The sequence below is a fragment of the Diprion similis genome, chromosome 8 (genome assembly GCF_021155765.1).
Source record: "Diprion similis isolate iyDipSimi1 chromosome 8, iyDipSimi1.1, whole genome shotgun sequence".
Classification (NCBI taxonomy): Eukaryota; Metazoa; Arthropoda; class Insecta; order Hymenoptera; family Diprionidae; genus Diprion; species Diprion similis.
In genome coordinates, this window is record NC_060112.1 from 21,212,371 (window position 1) to 21,239,744 (window position 27,374).

The window sequence follows — 27,374 nt, forward strand, 5'->3', positions numbered from 1 at the left end:
AGATATTTTGAGTCATCGTGTTTATAACTACCCGCCGGATCGTTCCACCACCCCATGAATCGTTGCTCGATTCGGCTCAATTGAATTCCGCGACCCAGTGACAATGGGCAAGTTTCGGCTGCTTGTTTCACAAATTCGATACACCGTCCCGTTTCAACGAGTCAAGCGACTAAGTTTAATTCGTCGCTGATGTTGACGTTCCGGCGAACTCGCAGCAAGTGTCTCTTCAAATGCCCCGGCAAACGAGCCGAAGGACTTTGATTTCTCCTGCATTCAACCTGAACCACCACCACCGTCGGTCGTTTCTCATTAGTGCGTCAAATGCGAACGGGGGTTGGCCGTACGCAACATGCGCCCTCCCTCACACCGCGTCGACATTGATTTCCAATCAATCCAAAACCGCCATCAACGGATCAGGATTAAAGTGCCCGCAGGATAAGTGAACCGCCCAATAGGTGCCACCTGGCATAATCGGAGTTATTTTTGTCAGCGAATGTTCTTTAGCTTGATTGGATGTTGAGTTGATGAGTGTGACGATGATTGGGGGAGGAGGGGGGGGGAGGGGGAAGGAGAGGGAGCAAAATCACCGGGGATAAAACTGGCAAGTTTAATTTGAAGGATCGAACGATTTATTACGCGTGGAATATCGATCGTTATTCGGTCGCAGGTCGGGGTTCGTTGCCGCCGGTAACGTTTTGCTCTCCGGAGTGAAACGCGCGTTGTACCCTGAGGGAATCCTGGGAATTCCCGTGATTCTATCATTCAATTGTTTCTGGCATCGCTCGTCGACCGATCAGCGTTGCGGTCGTCAATCAATGCTTTCAAATTGACTTTCCGTATATCGAGTTCCGAATTTAACTGATCCACGGTTGGTGTGTAGACTTACCTGATTTTTTCCTTTTAGTACCAGGACGTTAGTCACTCTGCCGAACGGTATCCCGAGGTGAACAATTTCCGCCTCTGTCACCTCATTCGGGATGTTTCTGATGTGGATAACCCTCGACGGCTTTCCATTGTGACTTTTGTCGAGCTTGGCCTGAAACAGAAACCGTTCGAAATGAGCATTCGCAATCTTTTTTAACCAATGCAAATTGATTTTGGCTAGCCAAATAATTACACATGTAACATGTAATGATTTCTGCAACTAGGTTAGGCAACCTCTCCGGATGCTGCCGAAATTTTTTTTTATTGCCAATACATATAGACCTCTAACTAGTCACGTAATTGCAAAATACAACAGTCGTTTCCATGAAAAAGGCTAACCATTAGAAATTTGTAACGCCCACTCTTATCCTCACTCCATCAACAGTTAACAAACTCCCTACCGCATTTGGAATTTAGCGTCTTCAAGAATTTTTGTAACAACAGACAGAAAACATTCAACCATACAACTACTCACAAATTCGTACACAATCCTTGTATACATATATATAATGTGGAAAATAAAATAAAGAATAAAATGTGATACCAAATTCATTCATCGACAGACAAAAATAATTCACAATAAATCAAGTTGGCGAGTAAACTGCGTGTACAAATCACTGAAAATACGCTGTGAAGACGTGCACCAGCAATGAATCGCTATACGCCTCTCAATAATTTATTTCGGATATTATTCAGCATGATTGGCCATTTGTTGAGCAGAAATTCATGCAAAAATTTCATCAACCACCCTCTATAATCCCACCGTATTTATTTTACACGACAAAATTTCCGGATGCGATCATTTTTTCGATATAAAATAAATAGAATAAATATATATATATATATACATACACATACGCAGGGAGGAATATTTTTTACCCGTCGTTTTCTCGACGCAGCGTTAATTTGAAAAATCTCTTTCCCCGGTGCGCCTCGAAAGGCGAGTATGGAAAGGGAGGACGAGCGAGCAGCAGCAGCAGCCCGGCTGATAAGGATTTAGTAATATTTTGTCACTCGGGAGGCCAATAGGGTGGGTATAGGTACCAGGGGTGAATTATATATCCTCCCCCATCGCCGGGATTATCCTATCGGAGGAGAGAACCCTTCGTATATTTAAATCGAAGCCCGGGCAGGAGCCCGAGGCAGACTTTTCAATCACGCCTCAATCTAGTCAGCTCCACTTACAGAGTCAGTCCCCTCGATATATAGCCAGTCAGTCAGTCAGTGAGTCAGTGAGTCAGTCAGTCAGTCAGTCATGGAGGCAGGCAGACGGGCATTTCCCACCCCCGATTCCCGTTTCCCATTCCGCCCGCACCCTCGTACTGTCCAAGGAGCCACTCCGTCGATCGCGGGAGTCTCTTAAAACCGTTGTTGAGGTTTAAGCGAGTTTAACTGATCGGAAAACGCGCGTTCCTTATACCGAGATAAGAAGAACCCCGGGTCGCCGCGACGCTCCGGGTGTATGTATACCTATACCCAACGGCACCCTAATTCGAGGGGTAGATTCGGCGGGGCGGTGATATATACACCGGTGAATAGTCGATCCTCCCCCGAGTTTCACCTTCTACGTATTCTTTTTTCCTTACCACCATCATTCCCCTTCCCGAAGCTCATCCCTCCCTCTTTCTCTCTCACTAAAACGAAGGCGAAATAACGTCTGGCTAACAATCCCCGATCGTTGCAAAGTATCAATTTGTAGAAAATATGTGTTTCAGGCAAGAGAAGAGAGAGAGAGAAATAGAGATGATTAAAAAAGAATAAGAAAAAAAAAGTGGGAAACGAGCGAGGGGTAATTCCAGTCTCCTTTGACGACGACGACGATGACGGCGACGACACGTTAGGTATGGATGTCTTGTTTCATTGGATCGTCGAGCAAATTTCCAGTCAGCTTGACTATACACGTCGCGGAGGTAGGAGAAAGGAATGAAGTAGAAGGAGGAAGGCGCTTCGGGTGGACAATATCCACGACGCCTCTTCTTCACCCTCAGCCACCCGGGGGTGGCGGCGTTATCAACGTCGGGGGCGAAGAAAGGATGTAGCGACACAGATTCAAAAATCGTTCAGAGGGGTGCTGGGGTGAGCGTCTTATACGTATACTGCAGGCCTTGGTATCTGCAGGAACACGGTTTTAGACTCGAGGTGGCGCGCGCCAAAGCCATTTTATTACAAACTACCCTCTATAAATCTTCCTCTTGCCGGGGCGGCGCTCGTCCGAGCGCAAAAAGGCGACAGGAAAATGGACATCTTTGACGGGGCTAAGCGCTGACACGACCCCGGACGGTCAGGGGTCGCGGGGATCGCCGAGTCGAGGGTGTGGGGGATGATAAAACGAGACACGTCCGTCCGTCCGTCGGTCCGTCCGTCCCCGCCTAAACCTCTGCCTGATCTTCTCACAATGCCCATCTGCGTCCCGTTTTCTTACTCTCTCTTCGTGATCCTCAGACCCGAGACTGGGGCTTCTCTTAACCCCGAATCACGGTTCCTCCCCTCCATCTTCCTTCAATAACGGGGCGGCCGGGTATCGCCGACTCATAGCAAGGGGTGCGAAGAGAGATGCGTTTGAAAAATCACCGGGTGTGAACCGGGGGGGATGAGGCGAAGAGAGAGCGAGAAAGATGAAGGGCGAGAGGGAGGGAGGGATAGAGAAGAAACAAGAAACATATTTTTAATCTGTATCACGTGCCGGGAGTAGTTTCTCAGGTTGGCAGCATCATCCGCCCGATTTATCAGACCCGTAACTTTGCCCGTCGGTTAATTGGATTTTTCTTGTACCCCTAGATATGGGGTGAGGTAGGTGGGTATGCCCTCACGACCGTAGAGAATCGAAGGGATCAGCTGATTTGGTCGACGAAATAACCTCCGTCTACTCCAGAATATTATACGAGAAAAAATAAATAAATAAACGGGAGGAGAGGAAAAGAAAATATTCCAGCAATAGCACTTATCACATAACGTCTCTTTCTCAGCGATAATTGCAGCTAAGGACTTCATTATTATTGCCATTATGGCCAAGGTGATTATTATTATCATCATTATTAGTATAAATGTTATTTTTTCCATTTCAACCGGAAGCATTAATTCATACGGTTCATTTGATCATACCAATATTTGTCTAATTAAAACGAGCCATTGACGAGAGACGGGAGGAATGGTAAAAGAGGAAGAATATAAAGCGACTGAGGAGAGCAGAGTGGCAATAGAGGCGATAGCCCTGGGCCTCAGCCTCCGTTTTCCCCTTTCGCGGGGACACGAAACCACGACGGTGGCCCTTCTCGTTCTTCTCTCTTCTCTTATACTTGGAGAGCCTGGAGGCGACATGAAGCAGATTTTTAAGCCCGAGGAGAAGAGAAAAGGGCCCAGCAACTCTCCTACCAGCGGAATAAAGCATTTCGGGAGTGATTGGGGCTGGGTTGAGCTGTAGGAGATACTGAGAAGGGCCAAAAACAAGGCCAGAAAGGACCCGACCAGAATAGAGGGCGGGACACAAAGACCGGGCGAAGACTGGAGCATGAAGGTCCTTTCATTTTTATCCTAAACATTTCATTATCATTGTTTCACGCGAGATCTTTAAGGCGCTTAAATAAAGACGCGTTGTACACCTCGAAAACGCGAGGATGCAAAAGTCCTTTATCGGTCAAGGGATCAGAGTGAAACTTGGGCGGTTAATGCCTTACTTTGGCAAAAAGTGGAGCGTCTTATTACTATTTCGAAATTTGGCAAAAAAGTTTGCAGATTGGTTACCACTCACAGAAATTCGCCAAATTAGATCATGATATGACTGTTCCTGTTTTCTACATCTTCATACTCTTCGTCTTCACTCTTCTCATAGGCTCCGTATAAATCTCGCGTAAGTGAAGTCGAATGACGAGTAAAAAAGAGTGAAAAACAAGCCTGCCAATTATAACATGACGAAACTAGGGACAGTGAGCAGGAGGAGAAAGCTCTCGTCCCTTTTCCCTTACGGCCTTCAAGCCTCTCATCAAGTCTTCTTCCCAGGAAATACCAAGATGAGCGAACAAACAATTTGTTGTCTGGTCAAACAACGTTGAGGTGAGGCGGAGGTTCCGACGAGTACGACGTAAAGTGACCCTCTTCATTTCGTTCAGGAAGGGCAGAGGACCTTCGAAGAACACTCAAAGTCAGCACTTGGCTCCTCTCCGACCAAACTGGTTCGAAACTCGTCCTAGTCCCACGAACTCGTGCCACCCCGCCCGGCTAACGGCAGAGCCAACGAAGTCAACAGCCATGTCAATAATTGGACATAATAGAGGCAATTTGCGGAAAATCGATGATAGGAAATCGGTGCATATTGGGGAACCCGTTTCCTCGACTGGATTGCCAGGTTTTCGACATCCGGCTCAATTAGCTTCGGCATTTCGCCCTTACCTACGGAACTCCACCCCCTCCTCCCCCCTCCTTCCCTTCCTCTTTCCCTCCCTGCTTGCTTCCCAACCCTCTTTCCCCATCCACCCCCGACGTCGTACTTTGCCTCGACTTCCTGCGACGACGGAAGGTCGTCCGCCTTTCAAGATGACGACAAAGGTGTGTGTGGGGCGGAGAGGGGGAGGAGGAGGGGGTGGAGGAGGAGGAGGTATATCCACACTTATATTATAAGAGGGCATATATCTGGGAGCAGCTCTTATCTCGAGCTCGACCCGACCATGGGATCCGGTTTGCACAAAGGATTTAATGGAATGCCAAGACAAGATGTAGACAGCCGGTGGGATACAAGCTAGTTGAGCACCGTGGGGTCCTCTTCAATTTCTATCCTTTCCTCTGCCATTTTTTTTCTATGCCCCAAGGCGAGCGGATGCTTGAAGCTGATTTAGAAGCCTCTGTGGTCCGAAAACGCTGGACCAGGCAAGGGCTGCTACCCCTCGTCGTTCACGAATCGGCGATCGAAAAATCGGGGAAAAACGGATGCTGGCGAAATGGCCGAACCACTCGTGGCCATTCGAAGCCACTGCGAACGTTGGTCAAGACAAATGTCCTGCTGTTGCGTGTAGCCGCTGTCTTTCTCTCTCTCTCTCTCTTTCACTCTCTTTCACGTTTCTTTTTTCACTCCGAACTGGATCTCTCGGAGCATCCAGTCACACAGTGATAGAATTTCATTCCGAGAATTGCGTTGCTGGTCTAAGAGTATAAAAAATATTGCAAGCGACATGAATTATTATAAAGCCGGAACTTGAACACGAGCAATCGGAAATTTTGGATAAATCACAAAAACCGGTTACACACTCAAATTGTCTGGATAAGAGAACGAGAACAAGTTAAGTATTACATTATAACTGCACGCACCATACCAGTGAGAGTTTTAAGTAAACAGATATTCTAAAAGTATTTTCCACTCTTGAACCATCGGTCGCAGCGAGTTTGGATCATGTGCAATCGAATATTATTCTGTATGCCACAAGCATAATCGCAAGTTTCCCATGGAGCTACAGACAAGAAGGGTTTGAAATGCTTTTCACGTACGGTGAGACAATATACGAGTTTCCTTTTTTTTATCCTGTATTGAATAATAAATTGTCAACTATCGATTACGTCAGATGTAGAAAAAAAAATTTGTCCTGCCTCTACGCACAATAAATGTATGTATGTGTAATCATGAGAGAATCGATACTGAACGGCAAATTTGCATATTTATACCGTATGAGTAATGGCTATAATACACGTGACGGCGGAGCCTCTCACTACCACGATACGTTTTTGTGACGTAGAGTTGAAGTTCAAATTGAAATATTAAAAATGAGGTATACGTCGTCAGAATTACTCTCCCCCGGTTCTCTTTTGATTCATTATGAAAAAGGGATTGTTATCGTCGATATCTTGATTCACACCCTTCGGGATTGCGAGGTTCGAATTCATTTTCAAACGTCCAAAAATGAGTCGAATCTCGATTGCTTATCGAGCTGTAACACGCGTCGAATTGGAGTTGCTCGGGCATTCTAGAACTCATTTATGCGTTACACGTTGGTTCTTTGAAATGATCAACTCATTCGTTTGATCGTCATTTCCATTCTGATTGAAGTGGATAATTTTGAAAAACTCAAACGAAACCACTTTTATATTTGTTATCCGTTGATTGTCAAAACTGAACAAAATCCACTGCGACGTTACAAACATGTTGCCAGTTTCAAAACCTCCCTTGACATCAGTAGATCCAATAACGCCTGAACATGTACATCAAATGTGGAGAGAATATCGAGTTTAGTAACACATCACGTGATTATGATTTTCAGAATTTGCCGACCTACCTACCATATTCCATATCTCGTTACATTATCTGATTAACTTCATTCCGTCGTGGTGAAAAGGGTCAGCGTCTGTACATCGAGGATCGGATCAACAGAGCCTCGTGAAAGGAGTTTGGAACATCAAAGACACGCGGCGTACATCTGGCACTGATTATAATTCATAAATATCAGCTTATATGTTTTTAATTTAAGCCCGTAATTCCATAATGATGAGTAAATAAAAACGTCCCTTATGACACACGTCTGGTGGAGGGTTTTAAAAGTCCTTTCGTGCGCGGTAATCGAGCCTTGAACGGTTCATCGTCGAGGAGAAAAACCTCTGGCAGTCATGGAGTGAGCGCTGGCCTAACGGCCAGAGGAGCCATGGCCTACCGTTTGCGGAGTTAAGATTGATGGGTTTCGAGCGTGACTTTTTATGATCCGTCAAATTCTGACGTGCGACATGTTTCGGGTAGTCCAGAAATAACAGCTGCGTAAAACACGATTACGTTCGCAACTAGGATCGAGTTTTGCTTCGTTCGTAGACCGAAACCAGACGGCCATTCGTGGCTAGACCAAAGCTCGCGTTCCGGTACGTCAAGTGTGCCTGCATGAATGAAGGAACGTATCGAGCGATCGTCAAAAACGTCATTGGATGTCCTTGTGCCCATCATACGAGTTCCTCGAACCAGGGTTATGGGTTAGTTGAGCTGCTCACTAATGGTTCTCGTGTCGAGTTTATTCTCCGGCTCGACGCTAGAGACATTGCTAGAGATTATTAGCCAATTGCTAGCGTAGGATTGTGCTGCGTCTAGCACCTGGTGCCGCCTTCGCTTCTCCTCTTTACCTCCTCCTCCTCCTCCTCCTCTCTCTTCACGGCGTCTTATCGCGTGTCACGTGTCTGGCGGAGCCTGACAACGGTGCACCGCGTAATCTCCCCGTTTCTCAAGTGGCAATCCCAACGGATTTATCACATCCCCTTGGTGAGCATTAATCGACAATATCTATCGTCTCCCCGTGAGAAAGACGTGTGTCGCGCTGGTTCATCAACGTTCGCTTCATTTTCCTCGTTACCCTTAACTGATAAACGTGAGTGGATCAAACCGAGTCCGATCCTCATAACAATTCGAGCGAAATTACACCTCGGTCTCGAAATTGAATTCCTCCTGCCTCAGCTACTCCCTACAGATATGAATATCCATTAGCCAGGAAGTAGTGGTGAACTTTGCCAGTGTATCAAAATTCTCTATATCGATGCAGGTTTGTTTTATCACCTGCATACAGGAAGAACACGATAAAGAATTCGCTTTGATCAGCACGACTCTCTCTCTCTCTCTCTCTCTCTCTCTCTCCTCAGATTGTAAAACATCCGTAGAGAAAATCCAGTGGATTTAAGGCTCACTCGAGTTCGAACAAGAAATCAAGCTGAAGCTCCGACAGTAAAAGCAGACTGGGAGACCTGATGTGGCAAAGGATGTATAAGTAAGTCGAAGGTGTGGGGGAAAAATCTCCAGTATCTACTGTGATAGCTAGTACTCGGAAATGGCACGATTTCATACAAACCCCTAACGAGGAGGATGATTTTAAGTGCCTAGGTCAGCAATCCGGGGTCTTTTGCTTCACCACTAGCCGAGCAGCCAACGGTTTGCTCTTCTTATGAATTAATTCCACTCGACGAAGTTTACGAGACTGTTTTCGCGACCACTTCTGCAACGGCTTCCGACTCACAGCAACGCGCCGTTTAATGCAGCCAGTAAGAAATGGCGGTCGTGTAACGAAAATACACCCCATTCAACATTTACTTAATTCTAAATTAAAATGAAAATGAATAATAATTTGGCGTTACTCGAAAAGCTGCAGCCCCTATTCAGGGGAAGGAGGGGCAGTTTCAGTTAAGTTTAACCTGAAGTTGAAGTTGGAGTTTGAACTGAAAGAAGCCTGCTAAGCTTTTCCTGCCGGTTCGCTCGCTTGCCCGTTTCCTCCCTATGTATTCTAGGCGAGGGCACGTAAAGAACCAAGTGCCAGGATGAATAAGGGTGGTGGAAGAAACGAGGGGGACACACCCGAGTGGCTACGGCGGCGGCGGAACAAGGAGGGCGAGAGAGACACTCCGAGAGTTCTAATGGAGATGGTACCCGTCGCCTGTTGCTTTTCTAAGATTGAAAACGTGTTGCGGAAAAGTCCCGACTCCACCACCATCTCCTCGCCTACGCCTCCCAATCTGTTTAACTCGAGACCGCCGCGCCACGCCGGTGAAGAGTCGAATTCAAGAACGGCGTTAAACGGTGATAAATCGGCGCAATGCGGAACAAGAGGCGGTAAAACCATTATCGAAACGACTTTTGGACTTGAATTTCAAATTTTTAAGATAATTCAAATCTGACATAGAATTTTCTCGTGTAAATGAAATTTTTTTTTTCTCCCTGATTTGCCGAGGGCAAGTTGTTTTGGGTTTTTTAATTATCTTTTCTTTTATTGCTTCTTTTTAGCATTTTCTTCAAACATGGAAGCAGCGAGATGATTATTTATCGGCTACGTTAGGCGTGGGTGCAAGCTTAATATGGCGTAAAAATTCAAGGAACGGAAATTGGTGGGCGAAACGATCGTGGGTGGAAACCTTACCTATAAACATGAAGAAATCAAGGGTTTTCCACCAGGTTTCATCTGATATAATAAAAAATCAACAGTGTCACTGAATTACAATAAGAAATGTGAAACTACTGCGAAATCTTCGAGAAAACTGCGGATAAAAGTTTAGTAGATAAAGTATCAAGATTCGTACCGCGCAGAAGTGTGCAGCGTAATATCGTCGAAGAAAATTTTTTTTAACTGTGTTTGATTTTGTCGGTGGAATAGATTCGAGTAATTTTCACCCCGGTGGTGTGAGATAACAATAAACCGGACCGCCTGAATCGTGACAATTTGTGCCTTCACTGATCTGTTTGCTCGTTTGTATAACACGTAGACCAAACGAAATGTGAATAAGAATTTATTCGGGGAAAGAGTGTAGAAACAATTAAATGGTCACGAGCAATGGCGGTTTCGGTACTAATTAATTACCAATAAATTATTCATTTTCCATAGGGGTTTGACGCATGCATTCGAGATTCAGTTTCAATTCGAGCTTTAGATCAACTCTTTCCATTCCCGCCTATCGATTTCCCACCAGGCATCTGGAATGCCATATACATACGTACATATATACCCAATTACACACATTCATTCATACCTGTAAATTTAAACAATTATTTTGTCCGCATCATCACACCGCCCCAATTTATGTACATACATATAACAAGCCGGAAAAAAGTTGCCAAATATTTGCCCAAGCTTGCAGTTGAATGAATCATTCGGCGACTGGCTAATTAATTTAATTATCTCGCACGTACCCCACGTGATCATTGAATAACTTGGTTAACCCCTCCGCTCAACGACACGGTTACAATCACATATCTACCCAACCAGTTCCATTTCCTCGATTTTTTGCAACAGTGCAGCAGTATAGATATATTGAAAATTGCGGTAAAAGATAAAATACGAAAGTACTTAATAAAGTTGGCGCGAAAGAGTAAAAACTATTTCGAATCTCAAGGCAGAGATATTATATTTTTGCATTTTATTCACCCCCACGACGAACGCAGTCGAGTCCAGCACCGGCGGTGGTGCGTTTCTGTAACATCCCATACGGTTAGGGGATGAAGCAACTGTCTGAGGTGGGAATAGCCCGCAGGATGGCCTCGAGCCGTCTGGAATCCCGGCGCTAGGATGTAGTGGGAATTATCGAGAAAACGTCAATACGTATTACCCTAACACTGCAGGCTGCACCCCTCCATCGGGGAGGGTTACACCCTTTCTATTTCCGGCGTTACGTATGTAGCGTTTATAAAATGTCAGCGGGGGCGGAGATTAAGTCGTGAATGCAGAGCAGCTAAGACCAGTTCATTTTTCTTAGATAACGAGAAATCGAACATCTTATGTCGAGTTACTCTGCCCTTCGGACCAAATCATTCTTCGTTTCATTAGTTTTACATTTTTATATTCGTGATTACGTTGGCTGGGACTTCAGGTTTGAATTTCGGTATAATTATACGCAAGCAAGCGATGAAATACGATCAGCTTCTTTCAACCTCTTAAGTGTATTAACGTGAAGAAGCATCGCAGACCTCGGCGAAAAATTTGCGGAATAACATATTCATCTCGTTCAAGCGCACTTCTGCAACACCGCCAATAAGTGGTATTTGTTTATCGTTGAGTATATATGGAGAAAAAAAAGGATCGCTAAAATTCTGCCGGGAGTGCAGAAATATGAGAAATTCACCCGGCGGTTTACCACAGATTCGACGAGTACGAGTAAAAAGTTTTTGGCCTCATCTTATTGTTATTTTTTTCTACTTCTTTGCTTTCTATTCTTTTTCAATTTTATTTTTCCGAAGCGTATTAATTTATATGTACCTAAATCATGTACGGTTACTTGGATAAGCGAGTGTTTTATGCATGCTTTTATTACACCGCAGCTTCGCCCATTTTATGCGCTGATTTTTATTATTCCTGATACGTATTATACATATGTAAAGTATGTATATAAAGGTCTATATATACAATACATCGGAGCTTGATGCAAAACGAGGACAGAACGGATGGACGATACTCCTCTAAAAACTTGACTATACAGGGTGGGCGAATCGAATAAAATGATATACTCTTGAATGGGGGGATAAAATATGATGAAGGGGATGAAACGCATGGGGATGAGAAGTAAAAGGGGGACAAAAAAAAAAACAGGTTCAGACGAACGAACGGTAAAAAATCTGCTGAGAGACGAAGGCGGAAGAGAAAAAAAATACGATCGAGAGAATCGCCTGTGACAGTTGTCAATATTCGACGGATTAGTCTGCTGGAATGTGAAATGTTATCGGTATATACAGGACATATATGAATACAAACACACATGTACACTTACACACACGCGCTTAATGCTTCATTCATTTCATTAAAATTGAAAACTGAAAAATGGATCCGCGCGAGTCGAGGGGCGGGGGCACAAAGATGGTTGAGGTAGATAAATTGAAATTCAAAAGCGATCAATATTCCGCGATGTTGATAATTAATTTAAACCAATTTTGATTCCAACTCCCCACTTTCCATTTTCACTTTCATTTTTGTCTCCGATTAATTAAAAGTTCGATTGTTAATTACGGGTAGATAGTAAAAGTAACAGCCGGAAAAAAAATAAAATAAATAAAAAATAGAAATAAAAATAATACGAAACAAATAAATTGATGACATAATAAAATCACGCTAAGTGGACATAACTTCGTGGATGCTGACGGAAAAAGCGGTGTAAAAAAGCGATTCGTAGCAAGGATATGCGAGAGAGAGGCTGCAGCAGCGAAGTTTATAAGGTGAGATAATAAATTCCACGGCATCGGAGGTAGATAAGTTTATAATCGTAGAAAGACACGCAGCAACGGGGCGATCCGAAGATCTCACGTAGACGATGCTCTCCTGGATCCGTCCGACGGAGTGCAAAACTATCGTAAACTTTGCTGAACCCTTTGCTGAACGTCAGTAGGATTCGAGCGATACGAAAACTCTGCAAGGTTCGAAGGACATCCGGCTTTACGATTTACGCGTAAAGATAAAATACCGAGATATGGAAGATGCGAGGAGATATGAAAGCCAACGGCACCGGTAATGGCCTAACCATTACCAACCAGCAGCGAAGCAGCGACGGAGAAATTTGATCGAATCTCTTTGTGTCCGCTGGTCGAGAGTCAAATATTTATTCAAATCAATCGATTCGTTCACTTTTTTGAACATACACGTGAAATAATTATACCTAAATATAACAGCCGACAGGTGAATCTAAAAATTGCAGAGCTTGAAATTGTCGTGGCAAAAGAAACGGTCTTCTAGTCTCTGTTTAGCAGGTTCTCGGGAGGATTGAAAGTGCAGACCTAGAAGCGACCTTTCATCCATATCTGGGTTGTGATAAGAGGCTTGGAACGGTATTTTCTGTTTCACGTTTCCCTTTTTTCGTCGACTTCTTTTTTCAAAAGTCTTTCTCTCGCTTGTCGGGGCATGCATGAGAGTATAAAATATCAACGGCCTATGCAGAGTCGCGTGTATGTTATCTGCGTGCAGACATCTAGCTAATCCAATACCGATGACACGTGGAACTCGGAGCGTTACACACGTAAGCGTATGCGCTACATATACATATATATCACATATATACATATATATGGGAGTATATTTCACCCAGTGATAGCGATACCCGCGACCCGTTCCTCGCACGTGTTATCATGCTACCATACATCACAAATATATAAATATATTATACATATATGATGGTAAATGACAGGGTGCCTACGAAACTATAATACCGACTGTGACAAAACACACGGAAACACCAAGAAGAACGGTACGGTGAATAATATATAAACATCAAAACGTTGTGCGGTCTGTGATACAGACTGATTATATAATGTACATTGCTGTAAAACTGCGTTTCCGAGCGAAAATAAATGACCAAAGAGGCGAAAATTGAAAGTTAAAGAAAAATGCTATTATTTATTCGCAAAACGTGTTTCTAGTTGGAAATCAGAAACGAGACTGTTTTTACAATAAGCTGAGTAGATGCAGCAACCTCATTCGGTTTTATGAACATTTCATAGCTTTTGCGTATCTTTTATCTATTAAGGGTGATCTCACCCTTTATATCTCATTTTTTCTCATACTTACATATATATATATATATATATATATATATATATATATCCTGAATATATTGAAACAATAGAAACTCGAGGCATTTTTTTATCCTGTAAAATTTTACCGACTAAATTGTTAACTATATACAACAGAAATTTCTGAATTAATAATCTACGCATTTTTTTTTTTTTTTTTAACTAAGGAAGTAAATTTTTGCTGTGCTCGATATTTGTATACTTCTAAAGTAAAATAACGACAATGCTTGCGACAAAGAAAAAAAACAAAAAAAAAAAAAAAAAACACGAATGTCAATAAATAGATGTAAGATTTGAAAATGGTGTTACTTGCAACGCAAAGAAAGAGTCGTGACAGGGAGAATCCAACATTTGCAACAATTATTTCCTCCCTGCACAGTATTCCGGAGTCCGACCGGGTTAATTAGTCGACTCGCGGACCGTCGACGAAGCGTGGAAATGGCTTGACGTTGATCTTGGTTTTATTAGTTTTACAGGAGTTGGTATAGTCTGGAAGCCGGGATTATTGATGAAGCTTTAGCGTTGGAACCGGGCGGCGACTTCACGTCTGTCCAACGTGTGCCAAGCTACCGCAGGAAAAGGAGGAGGAGGAGGAGGATCAGGATGAGGAGTGTGTAGGCTCGGGGGGTTGTTAACACAGGGCACGCTGGCCGCCGAGGTAGAATTCTGTAACGGGTGACGCACGCGGTCCACGGGTTGTGTGATTAATTGCTCAGCCTTATCTGAGAGCAGATTGGCTCGTAAAAAGGGGATGAACCTCGCCGATAAACCGGCGGACTAAAAGCGTAGCCACATACAGAGTTTCGATCTGAGGGGGAGATTTTTGAAAACTAACTCTTGGATTTTTCGCATCTTTTTTATTTTCCTCCCTCTCCCTCGGCGTTAAGCCCACTTTGCAAATTACCGGACTGGGAGGAATCGCGAAATGACGTCGAAGGAAGGGACGCAAAGTTTCGACCGCTGGCTGACCGCAAAACGGTAAATTAAAGCGGATCACTGGTTGGTTGGTTGGTTGGTTGGTTGGTTGGTTGGTTAGTTAGGCTGAACATTGAACGTCCTTTCGGCCAACAGCCGACAGACTCGACTGCTGCAGGTAGCAGGGGAGAGTATTAAAAGAATTACCCTCGCGTGTATAAATATCATTTTGATTGATTACGATTCGGTAAGCATCTATCGCATCTGCGGGAGAAAGGGAGGGAAGGGAAGGGCCAGTTAATGTTTTTGCGTTTGATTTATCTTTCCGCATGAAAACCGGAAATACGTTGCGTCCATTTGCCCGTCAAGCTTTGGGGGACTTGCGCGAGGCGCGAGTCGCGGCATATTTAGATGTCCACCATTTTTTTTTTCATTTGTTTTTCTCTTTCACTTGCGTTTTACCCTCTACCCCTTCTTTGGATTCACCATTTTTTTTTCCTCTACCGTGGAATCGACTCTGGTAACAGGCACAAGTCAAAAACGAAAAAGTGGCAGAGACATGGAAGGCAAAGCTAGAGAGAAAGAGAGAAAGTGGAAGCATGGCTGGAGACTTGAATTTAACAGGCTTATATAACCACTTCGTTGAATGAAATCTCATTCCCGATGGAACACGCGCGTAACCTTTAAGCCAGCTTGTTCCAGGACCGCATCCTGGGGAGGAGACACTGCCGCCCACTCGTTCGGCTCCTTTATTGGATCTTCAATTATTTCCAGCTCCCCTGATAAGAAAGCACTCGCTCTCTTCCAAAGAAGCCCCTTATGTCCTTGGGACGGGAATCTAACAGGCCCCGCGGAGATTGGGCATATTATAGGCAAAAGCTGCGACGACCTCAAAAACGATACGATGGAAAATCTAGGCGCGTATACCGGGGCCAATGGACGAACATCCGCAAGGTTTATGAGCTAATGTCCATTCGCTCATGCAGCTATTCGCGTGACTGTTTTATGAAGCAACTTTTATTTGCCCGTTTACTCGGCCACATGGTACCTGGCTGATGTCGCATCGTCGTTCGTAGAGAGAGTGAGAGAGGGAAAAGGGAAGAGAAAAAAAGCAGGGAAATCAGGCCAAACTGAGATTGCTAGAAAAGTCGATAATTACTGCATCAGAACAGGATTTTACAGAGCCCTAAAAAATGAAAAACACCGTGATAAAATGCAAGAGAAAATTATCGATATTCACACTGCAGAGGTGAAAATCAAAGCTCCAAAATTCACGAGTCAATCACTCTATATAACAGAGGCTTATCAGGTGGTTTTATTAATAAGTTGACCGACGCGCGAAATATCTGACCCCGATCCTCAACGATTTAATGGTTTCCGATGAACCTCGATCGACGTTGATACTGTGCATCAGCAGCAGCAGCGAAAGAGCTTATATATTCTGCTATTTATTCACGAGCGTATGAGCTCGATTTAGCGTTCGTACGGATGGCTAAAAATGCACATCGGATGTCCGCAGCTTTGGCAAAGTTTTTAATTAAAATTCAATGATCAATCTCACACATTTCGCATCCCCTCAAAATCCATTTTATAAATAAGACTATGGTAACTTTTCCACAACGATTGCCTGCGCGGTGAAAAGGTTTTCAAGTATCCACCTACTAGACGCGATAGAAGTAAAGTAGGCAGGTACCTACGAGTACGAGATGACGAATGAGAAGAAGAACTGAGTAGGCGTTGCACCGACCGCGAAACTACAAAAGGAAAATCAAAGACCGTTTCAGCGAGTGTTCGCTGCTCCCTCCCACCCCCCGCTAACTTTTCCCCGATATTTCACCACCGCATTGCGGCCTCATACCGAGGACATTTGCAGGCACTGCATAACACAGCGGCGGCACACATGACGGTAACATTACGAATGGACTTTGAGCTTTCGCTTTTTCGTGTGTCTCGACGATGCGAGACGTCGTTTATTTGAATCGGCTGGCGAAGCGGGCGCTGCGCTTTTACCACGAAGCTTCTCGTGCGAGGTTGTGAAATTCATTCATCATGGATCGAAGGGAGGCGTTGTCGAATGCAAAGATGGCTTCTCGCCCGACACCGATACAGCAATCCTCGGAAAATTTGCAACTTAAAAAATGAATAAAAAAGAAAAAAACTTTTTCTCCGATTGTAGAAAACTTGTGAATGTTTTTATCTATATAGATTCAAATACCTCGTCACAAAGATGCGGCATCTTTTTCATAAACTTTACGGCTTTCACAGTTTCACCCAATGCATTGCGAAGAGAATAGAAAAGAATGGAAGGTTATTTGGTGATGGGATACTCTATTCCGGTAATTACCTACTTCGGTGAAATACATTTTCGAAAATTTCTTCTCCACAGTATTCACGATCCCGTTCAGCAAGTAGTGGGTAAGACTTGCATACTTTGCGCGCTTGCAATGCACTGTTTGTAATAAAGCGAAGTAGGTACGCGGCAGAGGGAGTAGATTTTTAAACCGACATTCTGACGACGATCGTAGCATGAAGAACATTCCGAGGAACGATTCGTCGGCATACTTGGCAGATGTCCGAGATTCTCTTGTACATGGTGGAATCTTATTTGTTATTGCCATTGTTATTTTTTACCGCATATAACACACTGCACGGTTAGGTAAATAATTTTTTTTTACGGAGAACCGGGAGCGGGGAGTCTGAGGTCTTTGCATCATGGCCGAGTCGTCGTCATCGCCGTCGTCGTCGACGTACGCAACGTTGGCGGCAGTCGTTGAAATTTTAACGATTCTATACGGGGGACAAGAGATAGGAGACGAGCCAGTTCGAGAGAGCCGACATACGCGGTTACAACGATCTCATAAGCAATAAACCTGACAGTCTACCATTTCACGCAACACGAGTCGAACACCGAATCGCTTCGTCGAGATTTGGTTTTAAGTTCAGGTTTACAAGACGTAAAATACGTGAAACTAATACCACAAATGTTTGTACGTACGTACCTACGACTAGCTTATACTACGGTAGTAACACCAGGGTTTATCCACGTCAACCAATCCTTACAATCGTCAAAATTTAAGGATTCATTCCTTGCCAACTGTGAGATGCATCCCCTGAGGAGATTTCGGTCGTTTGTAATTACTGACGTTTTTTTCCTCTACAATTTTTAAGCTTCATTGCATCACGGCTGAATGTTTCGTGAGAGTACGCATCTTTTCCTTTGTTTAATTCATTCCGTGGAATATATTCAAGTTTTGTTTTTAAACGTGAAAGGCGCTCGACCATGAATACCAGAGAGCACTCATAACCAAGTTTTCTCCTCAGCGAAGAGACCCTGCGCACGGAGAATTATTACTGGACCACGATATTTTCTCGTTTATATCTGACTCTACGTCGGAGTGAGTGAAGCTGTTTTTTTTTTTTTTTTTTTTTTTTTTTGTTTTATTATCAATTTCTATGTGTATTAATATAGTTGAAAACTTAGGTTATACTTTTATATTATAAGTTCATAGTTTGTACCGAGTGTCTCATAGCCTGAAGCGGCAGCGCCTTTGACTTTGTCAAACACCCAAGTTACGAGCATTTCGAGTTTGAATTTATAAATTTATTTATCTAAGTATATGGACACAAAAGTCTGAAAAGTCTGAAAACAAAATTAGAAAATCTACGTAGATAGAGTTAAATATTTTACCGATTGAATTATAGGTTTCGTTTATAATATTCCGACACTTGCCAAGCAGGGCGAGGGGGGGGGGATTTAAAACCGTATAATGAATCGATAAATTGAATCGGACGCGGAACATCTTTCAGTCTGCGATGTAAAATTACTAAGAAAACTAAAATAGAATTGGACGAGTTTGTATATAAAAGAAGTTGAAAAAAAAGAGGAAGAAGAAAGAAACAATTTATAATTAACTTCACATTTGCGATCTACATATGGAATGACAAATAAAAAAATTCAAACTGTAATCGATCCAGTGACTTTATTAACAATAAGAGCGGATATATATTCCTAGTGAACAATAGAGTGGTATTATTACCATAGCGACGAACGTCAGGTGTGAACTACTCTTGTGTTACATCGGGAATAAATTCTAAAATTTCAAATAGCCGGGCGACTAGATCTGGACGTTATATGTACGTACTATACACCGCCGCTGTCCCGTGGAACGCTGCAGCAACTAATCGAGAAAATGGTGGAGTGTGTATCGAATAGGCGCCTAATCTGGGACCATCAGAGTCTCGACAAAGCCCATTCAGTCGTGCAGCGCACGTTGGATCGATTTATAAGCGATCAGCCGGTTCGGGATTTCACGGTTTTCTGCCTTTCCGACTTCCATACGTTTTCAACGAGCCAGCCAACCGGCTTGACCAAAGGCTAACCAACTATCAGAGCCCCGCACTCGGCTCTGAAAAAGGTCCCGAATCCTACGTAAAATTCTCTAAAATGTCACTTGAAAAAAGTAGATAATCGCTGACGAACAGCAGACTAAGGCAGCTTTATTAACGACGTTCTCTGCCATTTATGGCCGGCCACATTATCGTATTCATGTTTTGAACGTCAGTTTTCAGTCGGTTTGTGAGCTTCCCGAGGGATTGGCTTGCAAAGTTTCAGCCCCGGTGGCCAAGACGTGCCGATGTCAAACGGCGTGACGTTAAACCGCCAACAAAGATGTGACTTCGGCTCCAAGTTCTGGACTACCGTTGTAATTTTGACATTCGGAGATGGGTATATACCAGCGAATACAGTCCGTGTCTTCGGAGGAATTCTAGAGCCACGTTGCGCCTCCTTCTCCTCCTCCTCCTCCTCCTCCTCCGATTGTCGGAAATGCAGAGTATAAGTAGGTAGGTGCTGTACCTACAGGCTAAATATGGAACAAGTGGGACACAACTGCAGCAGCCACCATCGGTTCAACCCCGAGAATCGATTCGGCCGAGATTTCCACGGTGGAAACGGTCTCCGGCTTTCATCCCTCCTCTGCTGGGTCCGGATATCGGTCGCCGCGTCTGTCGGCTATTAATCCGGAGGATGCCGTAATAGAAAAGAGGGGAGAATAAAATTGATGAAGAAATAAAAAAGAACAAGCTCTCTCGCTTTTGTTTCCCGTAAAACTAGGCCGTCTGCGAGTGACCCGTGCGGGGGTTGAAATAAAGATTATCACCGTAACGAGTTTCGTGTCTCTGGTGAAAAAAACGAGAAAAAAATAAAAATAAAACAAGAGGATCGCCTAACGCGGCTATCCACCGGTTGTTGATGCCAATTGCGTAATTTTATTACCTCGGTGTATCGTTTCCGATTGAACTCTCGTTATCTGAAATCAGACCGAAGCTATTTTCGCCCGGTATATAGAACCCGAATCCTCCAACGACTGTCCGACTCCGGTTGTACAACAAAAAGTTGAAAACAAAACAAAATGAAAAAGAAAAAACAAAACAACAACATTTCAAACGACCTGCAGTAGGTATGTATAGCCATTTTAAATTCGAGAACGTTGTAGGTATACGTGCAATAAACAACTGGGCATCTAATGCCGGCACGGAATGTGGAATCCAGTGACAAAGCTTTCAGTTACCGCGCGCTTTGAAAGTGCGCTGATATTTTACCAAAAGTTTATACACGACGTCATTCCGACTGCGAGTCGGCGTTGGTATCATGAAAACGGTGCAGTGCGAATCAACTGACGAGCGGTAAGAGAGATAATAAAAACAGAAAGAATAAAAAAACAAAGCGTGGGTATTTTCGCATGACGAGGATAATGGAAATGGCAATTCGAAGTAACGTCCGGGATTTCGATTGAACTCCGCATAATCGTTTCGTGATGATTACTGCACAATATATTAGATGTATTCCGACCTAATGCACTGGGCTGCGTTGCATGTTTTGGAGAGAGCGATTTGACGGTTAATACAGCGTAAAATATTTACGCATGGTCGAGATATAATGGGCGCCAACAAACGTCCAAACTGCACCTGGCGCAGTTGCAACGCGCGGTGCACACTCTGCATAGAGATCAAACGAGCGATTAATTCTTATTGCAGGCGAATTCCGCGCGGACTGGTGGTCAAAGGTTTCGAACCCGCTAGTTATTTCGGCAGGACCCTTGCCGGACATGCGGCATGAAATCCCGGCCACATTCGACCATCGACACGTACGTAGAGCTGCGAACTACACAACACTGAATTAGCCAGGGTTGACGATTCGGTTCTTTGATTGGAAGGCATGGATCGAGGCGCGCGGTGAAAAAAAGTCTCTCTTTTGAACTCCGTGTGGGGGAAAAGCTCGACTTATTGGTTCAAGTGGCAATGTTGGTGCTTGTTCGCGATCAGCACTATGCCTACCTCACGGCAATACCGGAGGTAGGTAGGTAGGTAGGTAGGTAATATTTTATTCTTAGCCACGTGTATATACGGTATACTCGACGACGAGGGGGAAGAATATATGTCTATCTGTCGTTGACGCGAAGTTGTCAAGAAAAGTTTGGAAATTTTAGGTCGAAGTAAGAACTTGTGTAGGTATACAGTATACGTATATATATATATATATATTATATGGAGTAACGGAACGTGCGAGTTTCGCGGATAAAAGTATAAGAGGGGCGCCGTTCAACGGGGGGTGAAAAAGAAAGTTTGGCGTGATCGAGGCCTCGACACATAAATTTATTGACGACGAGACAAGACCCTCCGTGACATTTTCACTTTTGACACCTGGCGTAACGGTTAGGTACTTACACCCTCGTCGGGGCGCACCTTTTGGGATTTCTAGGCGAGCGAGGGTCCATTCGCTCGTCATACTCGGAGCGAAGGGAGCTAGGGAATGACGATGCGGCACCTGGCAGATCTCTCATGGATACAAAGATAACCGTCCGCGAGGCGAGGGTGGTGATATATGTACCCAGGAACTCGGCGTAGACGCGAACGTCAAAAAAGTCATACGTATTGGGGTGCAAGAGGCGTTGCTCCCTCTCTCGTTCCTTCCTTCCTTCCTTCCTTCCTTCCTTCATTCGTTCTCTTCTCGGTTGATCTATGACTCTCCTCGCTCAGGATCTGCACCTTTGTCGCCCGACTCACTTGTCAGGCCAAGGCTGCCGTTGTATGTACATCCCTACTACAGCCACCGTGTGAAATGAACAACACTTCAGCTTCCGGTTTCGCGCGAAAAGTTGATGAACGAAGAAACGAACAAAGGGACAGAGGCCGAGAGCTTTGTTCCATTGTTTCGTTTGTTTTCTTTCCTCTTCCTTATACTTCATTTTCTCACATTATTTCTTTTTTTGTTTGTCTGTTGTTGTTGTTTTTTTTTTTTTTTTTTTGGTCGTTTTGTTTGTGACGTTTTAAATATTTTCAATCAGAAAAGGGACTCACCTTCTTAGCGTCATTGTTGTTGTCCGCGGCGTGATGCGGTTGAGGGCTCATTGCCGCACCATTACTGACGGCTCCGCTTTGTGACAAAAGTTCGTCGCTTCCTCTCTGAGAACACACAAAGAAAAAACGATACGTTTTAGTCTCGACGTTTCATTCGGGATCACCGTGTTCAATTATACACGATGAGGCAGCACTCCGCTGGATTTGGCAATGTTCAAAAAGCTCCATTACATTTATCTCCTTTCTCACCGCCACCCCGAGGGGTCGGAGAAATTAAAACCGATATTGCGCACTTACAAATGTGCTCTCTACACCACCTTCGATCTCGTTATTTTTCGGTAGAATATTTCATCAATCTTCCGTCCTAATTGCATTGCCAAATATTTTCACACGATTGAAGAAACGTTCAACGATGTACTATTCGTAGATTTTTCAACGAATACCAGAGATCTTTGACGGGTATGTAGCATGAAGTTATTCAGCGTTTCTTCCGCCAGAGCGTAAAGAAATAAGACCGCTGTTTGCAGGAAACTCGATACTTTTATCTACCGTAGTGCAACGGATGCATCGGATTTACAAGGTGTATTGAAAAATTGCAATATTTGTCGAAGGAAGAGGAGTGAAAAGTCTGGAAATCGCTTCAGTGAAGAGTAGCCAGCCAGCCAGCCAGCCACTCGCATGGAAAAATATTACGATCAAATTGCTATCAATAACGTGGCACTCCGTATATCCGTACGGTTCGTAGGTAACAGCTAAATATATGTCAATCTAATGTCACAAGTTCCAGAGCAATAAGTAGTAGGTAAACCAGAATAGCGAAACCCAGCCTATGTCGGTGTAGGTATTTATAGGTATTACAATTGCGGTGGAGTGAGGGGTCAACCTTGGTTAATATTGGGCAGGGGATATTCTCACGAAACTATTTCCAGTAGGGCTGGGTATCCATTCGTTGGATGGACGTTATACCTACCTTTGAAAGGTATGATCCTTGAATTTCCTAGGCACGCGTCCCGACTAATAATCGATACGTAATTAAGTCTGGCGTTAATTAAACGGAGCCCGGGTGGCTTAATCCCAAAGTTAAGGGTGTCCCGCGTTGAGGGGAAGGTAATATTTCGTTAAGTAACAATGCTGGGTATACGCAGATTTTCCGTCTGGTAGCTATTCGACGTCGGCAAGAGATAAGAGGGAGAGGAAGAAAGAGAGAGAGAGAGAGAGAGAGAGAGAGAAAGAAAAGGACAGACCTGTCTCGGTCTGTGCGGAAAGAAACCCTTTGCTTTCTCGGACCTTCTTTCATCATGTTTCAATGATAATGTTTGAGGCCGTTTCTCGCTAGCGACGCATTCTTCACATTCCCTTTACACAGTCTCCTCTCTCATCTTATACCTGCTGTGCACAGTTTTTCAAGGCATATACGAGGAAATTATGGCGGGTTTTTTCTCAAGTAACATCACCGGCAAAGTTCGAAAGAGAACCCCTGCGAGGAGAAATGTCTTCATACGATACCCACTCGGTACTTTATGCTTTTTAATATATCATCCCAACGTCGACTCGACATCGGCACCCACCCATCCACTCATCGCATATTGCAGTTGGTGTTCGCATTCGTAGTTTCACTAGCATAAAAACGTGTATACATAACAGATACGACGCTAGGCGTATTTCATAGTGAATAAACATTCCTTGGCACCGCTTTTCGCGTTTCTCGCCAAGCTCGTTTTGCCCCTTTGCACCGAGCGAGTTTTCTTCTTCGGTATACTATATGGTGTTTGTTGTGTGTTGAAGGAAGCTTAGCGACGTCGAAGATAGCACGCTTCCCTATAATCTTACAGCGAAGCTATGTAAAGTGTGTAGTAATCGCGTTGTCGAGTGTGGTGAAAAGGCCAAGCAACAACAACACTGCAGGGATACAGCCATAAACTCGCGTGTCTTTATTCGTCTAGGCCTAAAACAACGTTGCGTGACTGACTTCGTTGTTGTTATACAAGCCTTAGACAGAAGAGGCTGCGCAGCAGGGGAATTAGGCATTAGGTATAAGGTACGAGGCACAGTAAGTATACAGGGGACGAGGTACAATTATCTATTTGTGCTCTAGGTCGAGGATTTCACCCTCTCCGCAAATGGCTTGCCCAAAAAACATCAGAGATCCACCAGTCCAGCGTTAAAGGATCGGATGAAGGCGCTTCACCTTCCCCACAATTTTCCTAAAACGAAACCCTTTCCTGAAATCAGCTTATCGGCTCGGTTAGGATACCTAAGTCGCGAGTTGTAAGCGACGGGATTTGTTGTTGAAACGCGAGTGGCACAATAGAAACATATATGAGGTTATTTCTCTGATGTATCAAACTGCAAACCGCTACATTGAGCCACATTTCCGTGATGACAATCCGTTTCCCATGGGTACCGATTTGCAGTTTGCCGTTCAAGGTTTTCACCGAGATAGCAAAAGGGAGACAGATTTCATGCCACTTACCGAACAAACGGGGTGAACACAAGTGCAAGAAGAAGAAGACTACGAAGATGAACGAGAAGAAGACGAAACAGAATAAGTATAGGACGAGAAAGGAGATGGAAGACTCCTCCTCCACTGTGCAATGCGGTCTTCAAGGGCTTATCCTCGACGCTGTGAGACCTAAGAGCGAGTTGGTTCTTAGAAACTCGACTGAGCTCGAGTTGGAGAATAGCGAGGAGGATAGGATAAGGACTGCGGGGAGGAAGAAAGTCGGGAGATGAAGGGGAGAACCGCGACTCGAACGACTGCTGCTCGTGCCCGTAATCCATACGTCCAGGAGAAGTAAATAATACACGATCCTCGTCGAGAGGGACCAGAGAAGACGAAGAGAGAAAGAGAGAGAGAGAGAGAGAGAGAGAGAGAGAGAGAGAGAGAGAGATAAGAAAGGACCTGGAGGACACGTAGAATTTACCTCTCAAGGAGAAATATACACGGTTGCGCGAGGGCCCTTGTCTGCCCCCTACCCCCCCTTCCAGTCTGTGGCGTTTTAAGCGCTGCGTTCTTTTTTAATGGACCATAGTCTTGGCGTACAGGGAACTTGGGACGAAAGTGGCACTCTGCTCGGCCCTGGAGGCACCATGGAGGCAGACGAGCTGGCAGCCGGGTCCTGGATATGAGCACGAAGAACCGCCACTCTCGACGGCGAACGGCCGGAAAATATCGTTCATAAACCAGACATCATAGCTATATTGTACGTACCTGAGCATAACCCTATTAGGGCTCTCACAATACCTAAGGTGCGCCTCAACGATTTTCTTCGTTCCGTGATATGTTGTAATACATCAATATACATTGGACATGTATTTTTTGACATGCTGTTCGACCGTTCAAGGGATAAAACCATATCTAAAGTTTACCTAAAAAAAATAGGGAATACAACTCCTGACGGTGAAAACGCTGTGCTATATTATCGCGGTTAGTTGGATAGTGAATTATTTCCGATTGGTTTTGTCAATAATCTGAGAGATCCTAAAAGAGGCTAATCTTGAGGGGTGATTTTTACCCCTCGAAAGACTGAATTGGCGCTTAAAAAAATACGTATCCAATGTTTTCCGATCTACTAAAACATTTATCACAGAACGAAGAAATTCGATGGGGTACACCTCGGGTTCATTGGTGTTACAATTTGTTTTTTTCACCCGCAGCAGGGGTTTTGTCAATTTCTTTTTCTTCAGGAGCCGCACGACGTCCACCCGACGAAGTTTTACTGTGCTACAACTACGAAAATGAAGAGCAGGGTAAGAGTGAGGAAGTTGAAACTGTGCCGTTGGATTTTAGCGTCCATGAGGTACGAAATTTATTCACACGTTGCAGAAGCGAGCAGTGGCGTAATCACGCGGACGAATTTCTCGACTGAGGATCGGGAGGCGCGACGCCAAACTCCATAACCGCGAAAGCGCTTTGAGTTCGGTGTACTACGTTATACGTTAGGTAGGTGGGTGTGACATTGTCAACGGCATTGTCCTGGACGTTTTCCCGTTGCAGAAATGGCTAAAGCCTTTCACCCCCCATCCCGACATTCTACGTCGCACCGTCCGAGCTTTAGAAGCCGTTCCATTCGTACCTACCATCCGCTATAGCACTAGTTAGGAAATTCCAAACTAGCTGGATTCACGCTCTGTTTCCCCTTTTCTACCTCTGCTCGTTTCTTCTCCACTTATCCTTCCTACCGCATCATCATAATCATCCGGCTCAAGAATTTGCAATGCCTTATGTGAACTCTCTATCATCTGTGCGCGTGGGCGAGATTGAAATTCGGGTAACAAAGAGTGTACACCGCATTCGTTGGTACAGAGTGCGTAATATGACCTCGCAGATTACCACCTTTGACTACACGGGACAATGCTTATACTGAAATAATATTATCTGAAGATGGCCTCGCGAACATGCGATGGAAAACAGAAGTAGAGGGAGAAGGAGGTCCGGATAAGGTGGGGAACAAAAGATGGATGGGCTTTGGTACAATACAAGGCGTTAGTCGGGTGTTGGAAGGCAGGTGGCATCAGCCCAAGGATATTCCACGGCATCGAGAGTCTCATCGGCGGTCTTTCTCCTCGGAGATCATTCTGTTTTATGGATAGGATTATACCTCGCTCTCGCCCTTGCAGCAGATCACGGGGTTTCAAGATTTTATGGAAATCATACGAAAGACACTTGAAGTTAGGCGATTAAACGTTTTAGATTATGCGGAGTAGCCCAATGCCGCTCGCTATTCAAACACCTTGGGCGCAATTGCGTGATGTTACTAAGCCAAGATTGCAAACCCCTCGCTACGTTGTCTTTTTACTACGGAGAGTTAGTTGACGAGAAGAGAGAAAAAGAGAGAGACAGAATTTACAGTAAACTAAAGCAACGATTCGTAGAGTTACGGGGGTTGGTTTTGCAGCATCAGGGCGTATGACAGGTAGAGTCCAGGGTGCATACAAAATGAAACGACGAAGGTTCAACTTGGGTGGTTCTTTTTAATTAATGCGCATAGCTTTAATTACTCTCATTAACGCACGGTTACATGAACCTACAACAGCAGCGCGTACGCAGGTATTGAGTGTAATTATAATAACCATTAATGTAATAGCGGCGGGCGTGTAATGGAATACGTCGCGTAACGAAGCGGGTGCGGTAGCTGTAGGATCTGTCTATTATCTCTCTATGTCGAAAATCCGCCTCCGCCAACCATGA

General features: G+C 44.3%; 1 protein-coding gene across 3 annotated transcripts in view; it reads right to left on the reverse strand.

Annotated features, from left to right (window-relative positions):
* The window catches only part of LOC124409782 (polypyrimidine tract-binding protein 1), a 338,073-nt gene that overhangs the window by 54,820 nt on the left and 255,879 nt on the right, over window positions 1–27,374 (reverse strand). For all 3 annotated transcript variants that reach the window (XM_046887616.1, XM_046887614.1, XM_046887615.1), the window contains exons 3-4: window positions 22,184–22,288; window positions 887–1,036 (exon numbers count right to left, since the gene is read on the reverse strand). In XM_046887616.1, coding sequence (XP_046743572.1) covers window positions 887–1,036; window positions 22,184–22,288 — 255 coding nt within the window. The remainder of the gene's footprint in view (window positions 1–886; window positions 1,037–22,183; window positions 22,289–27,374) is intronic.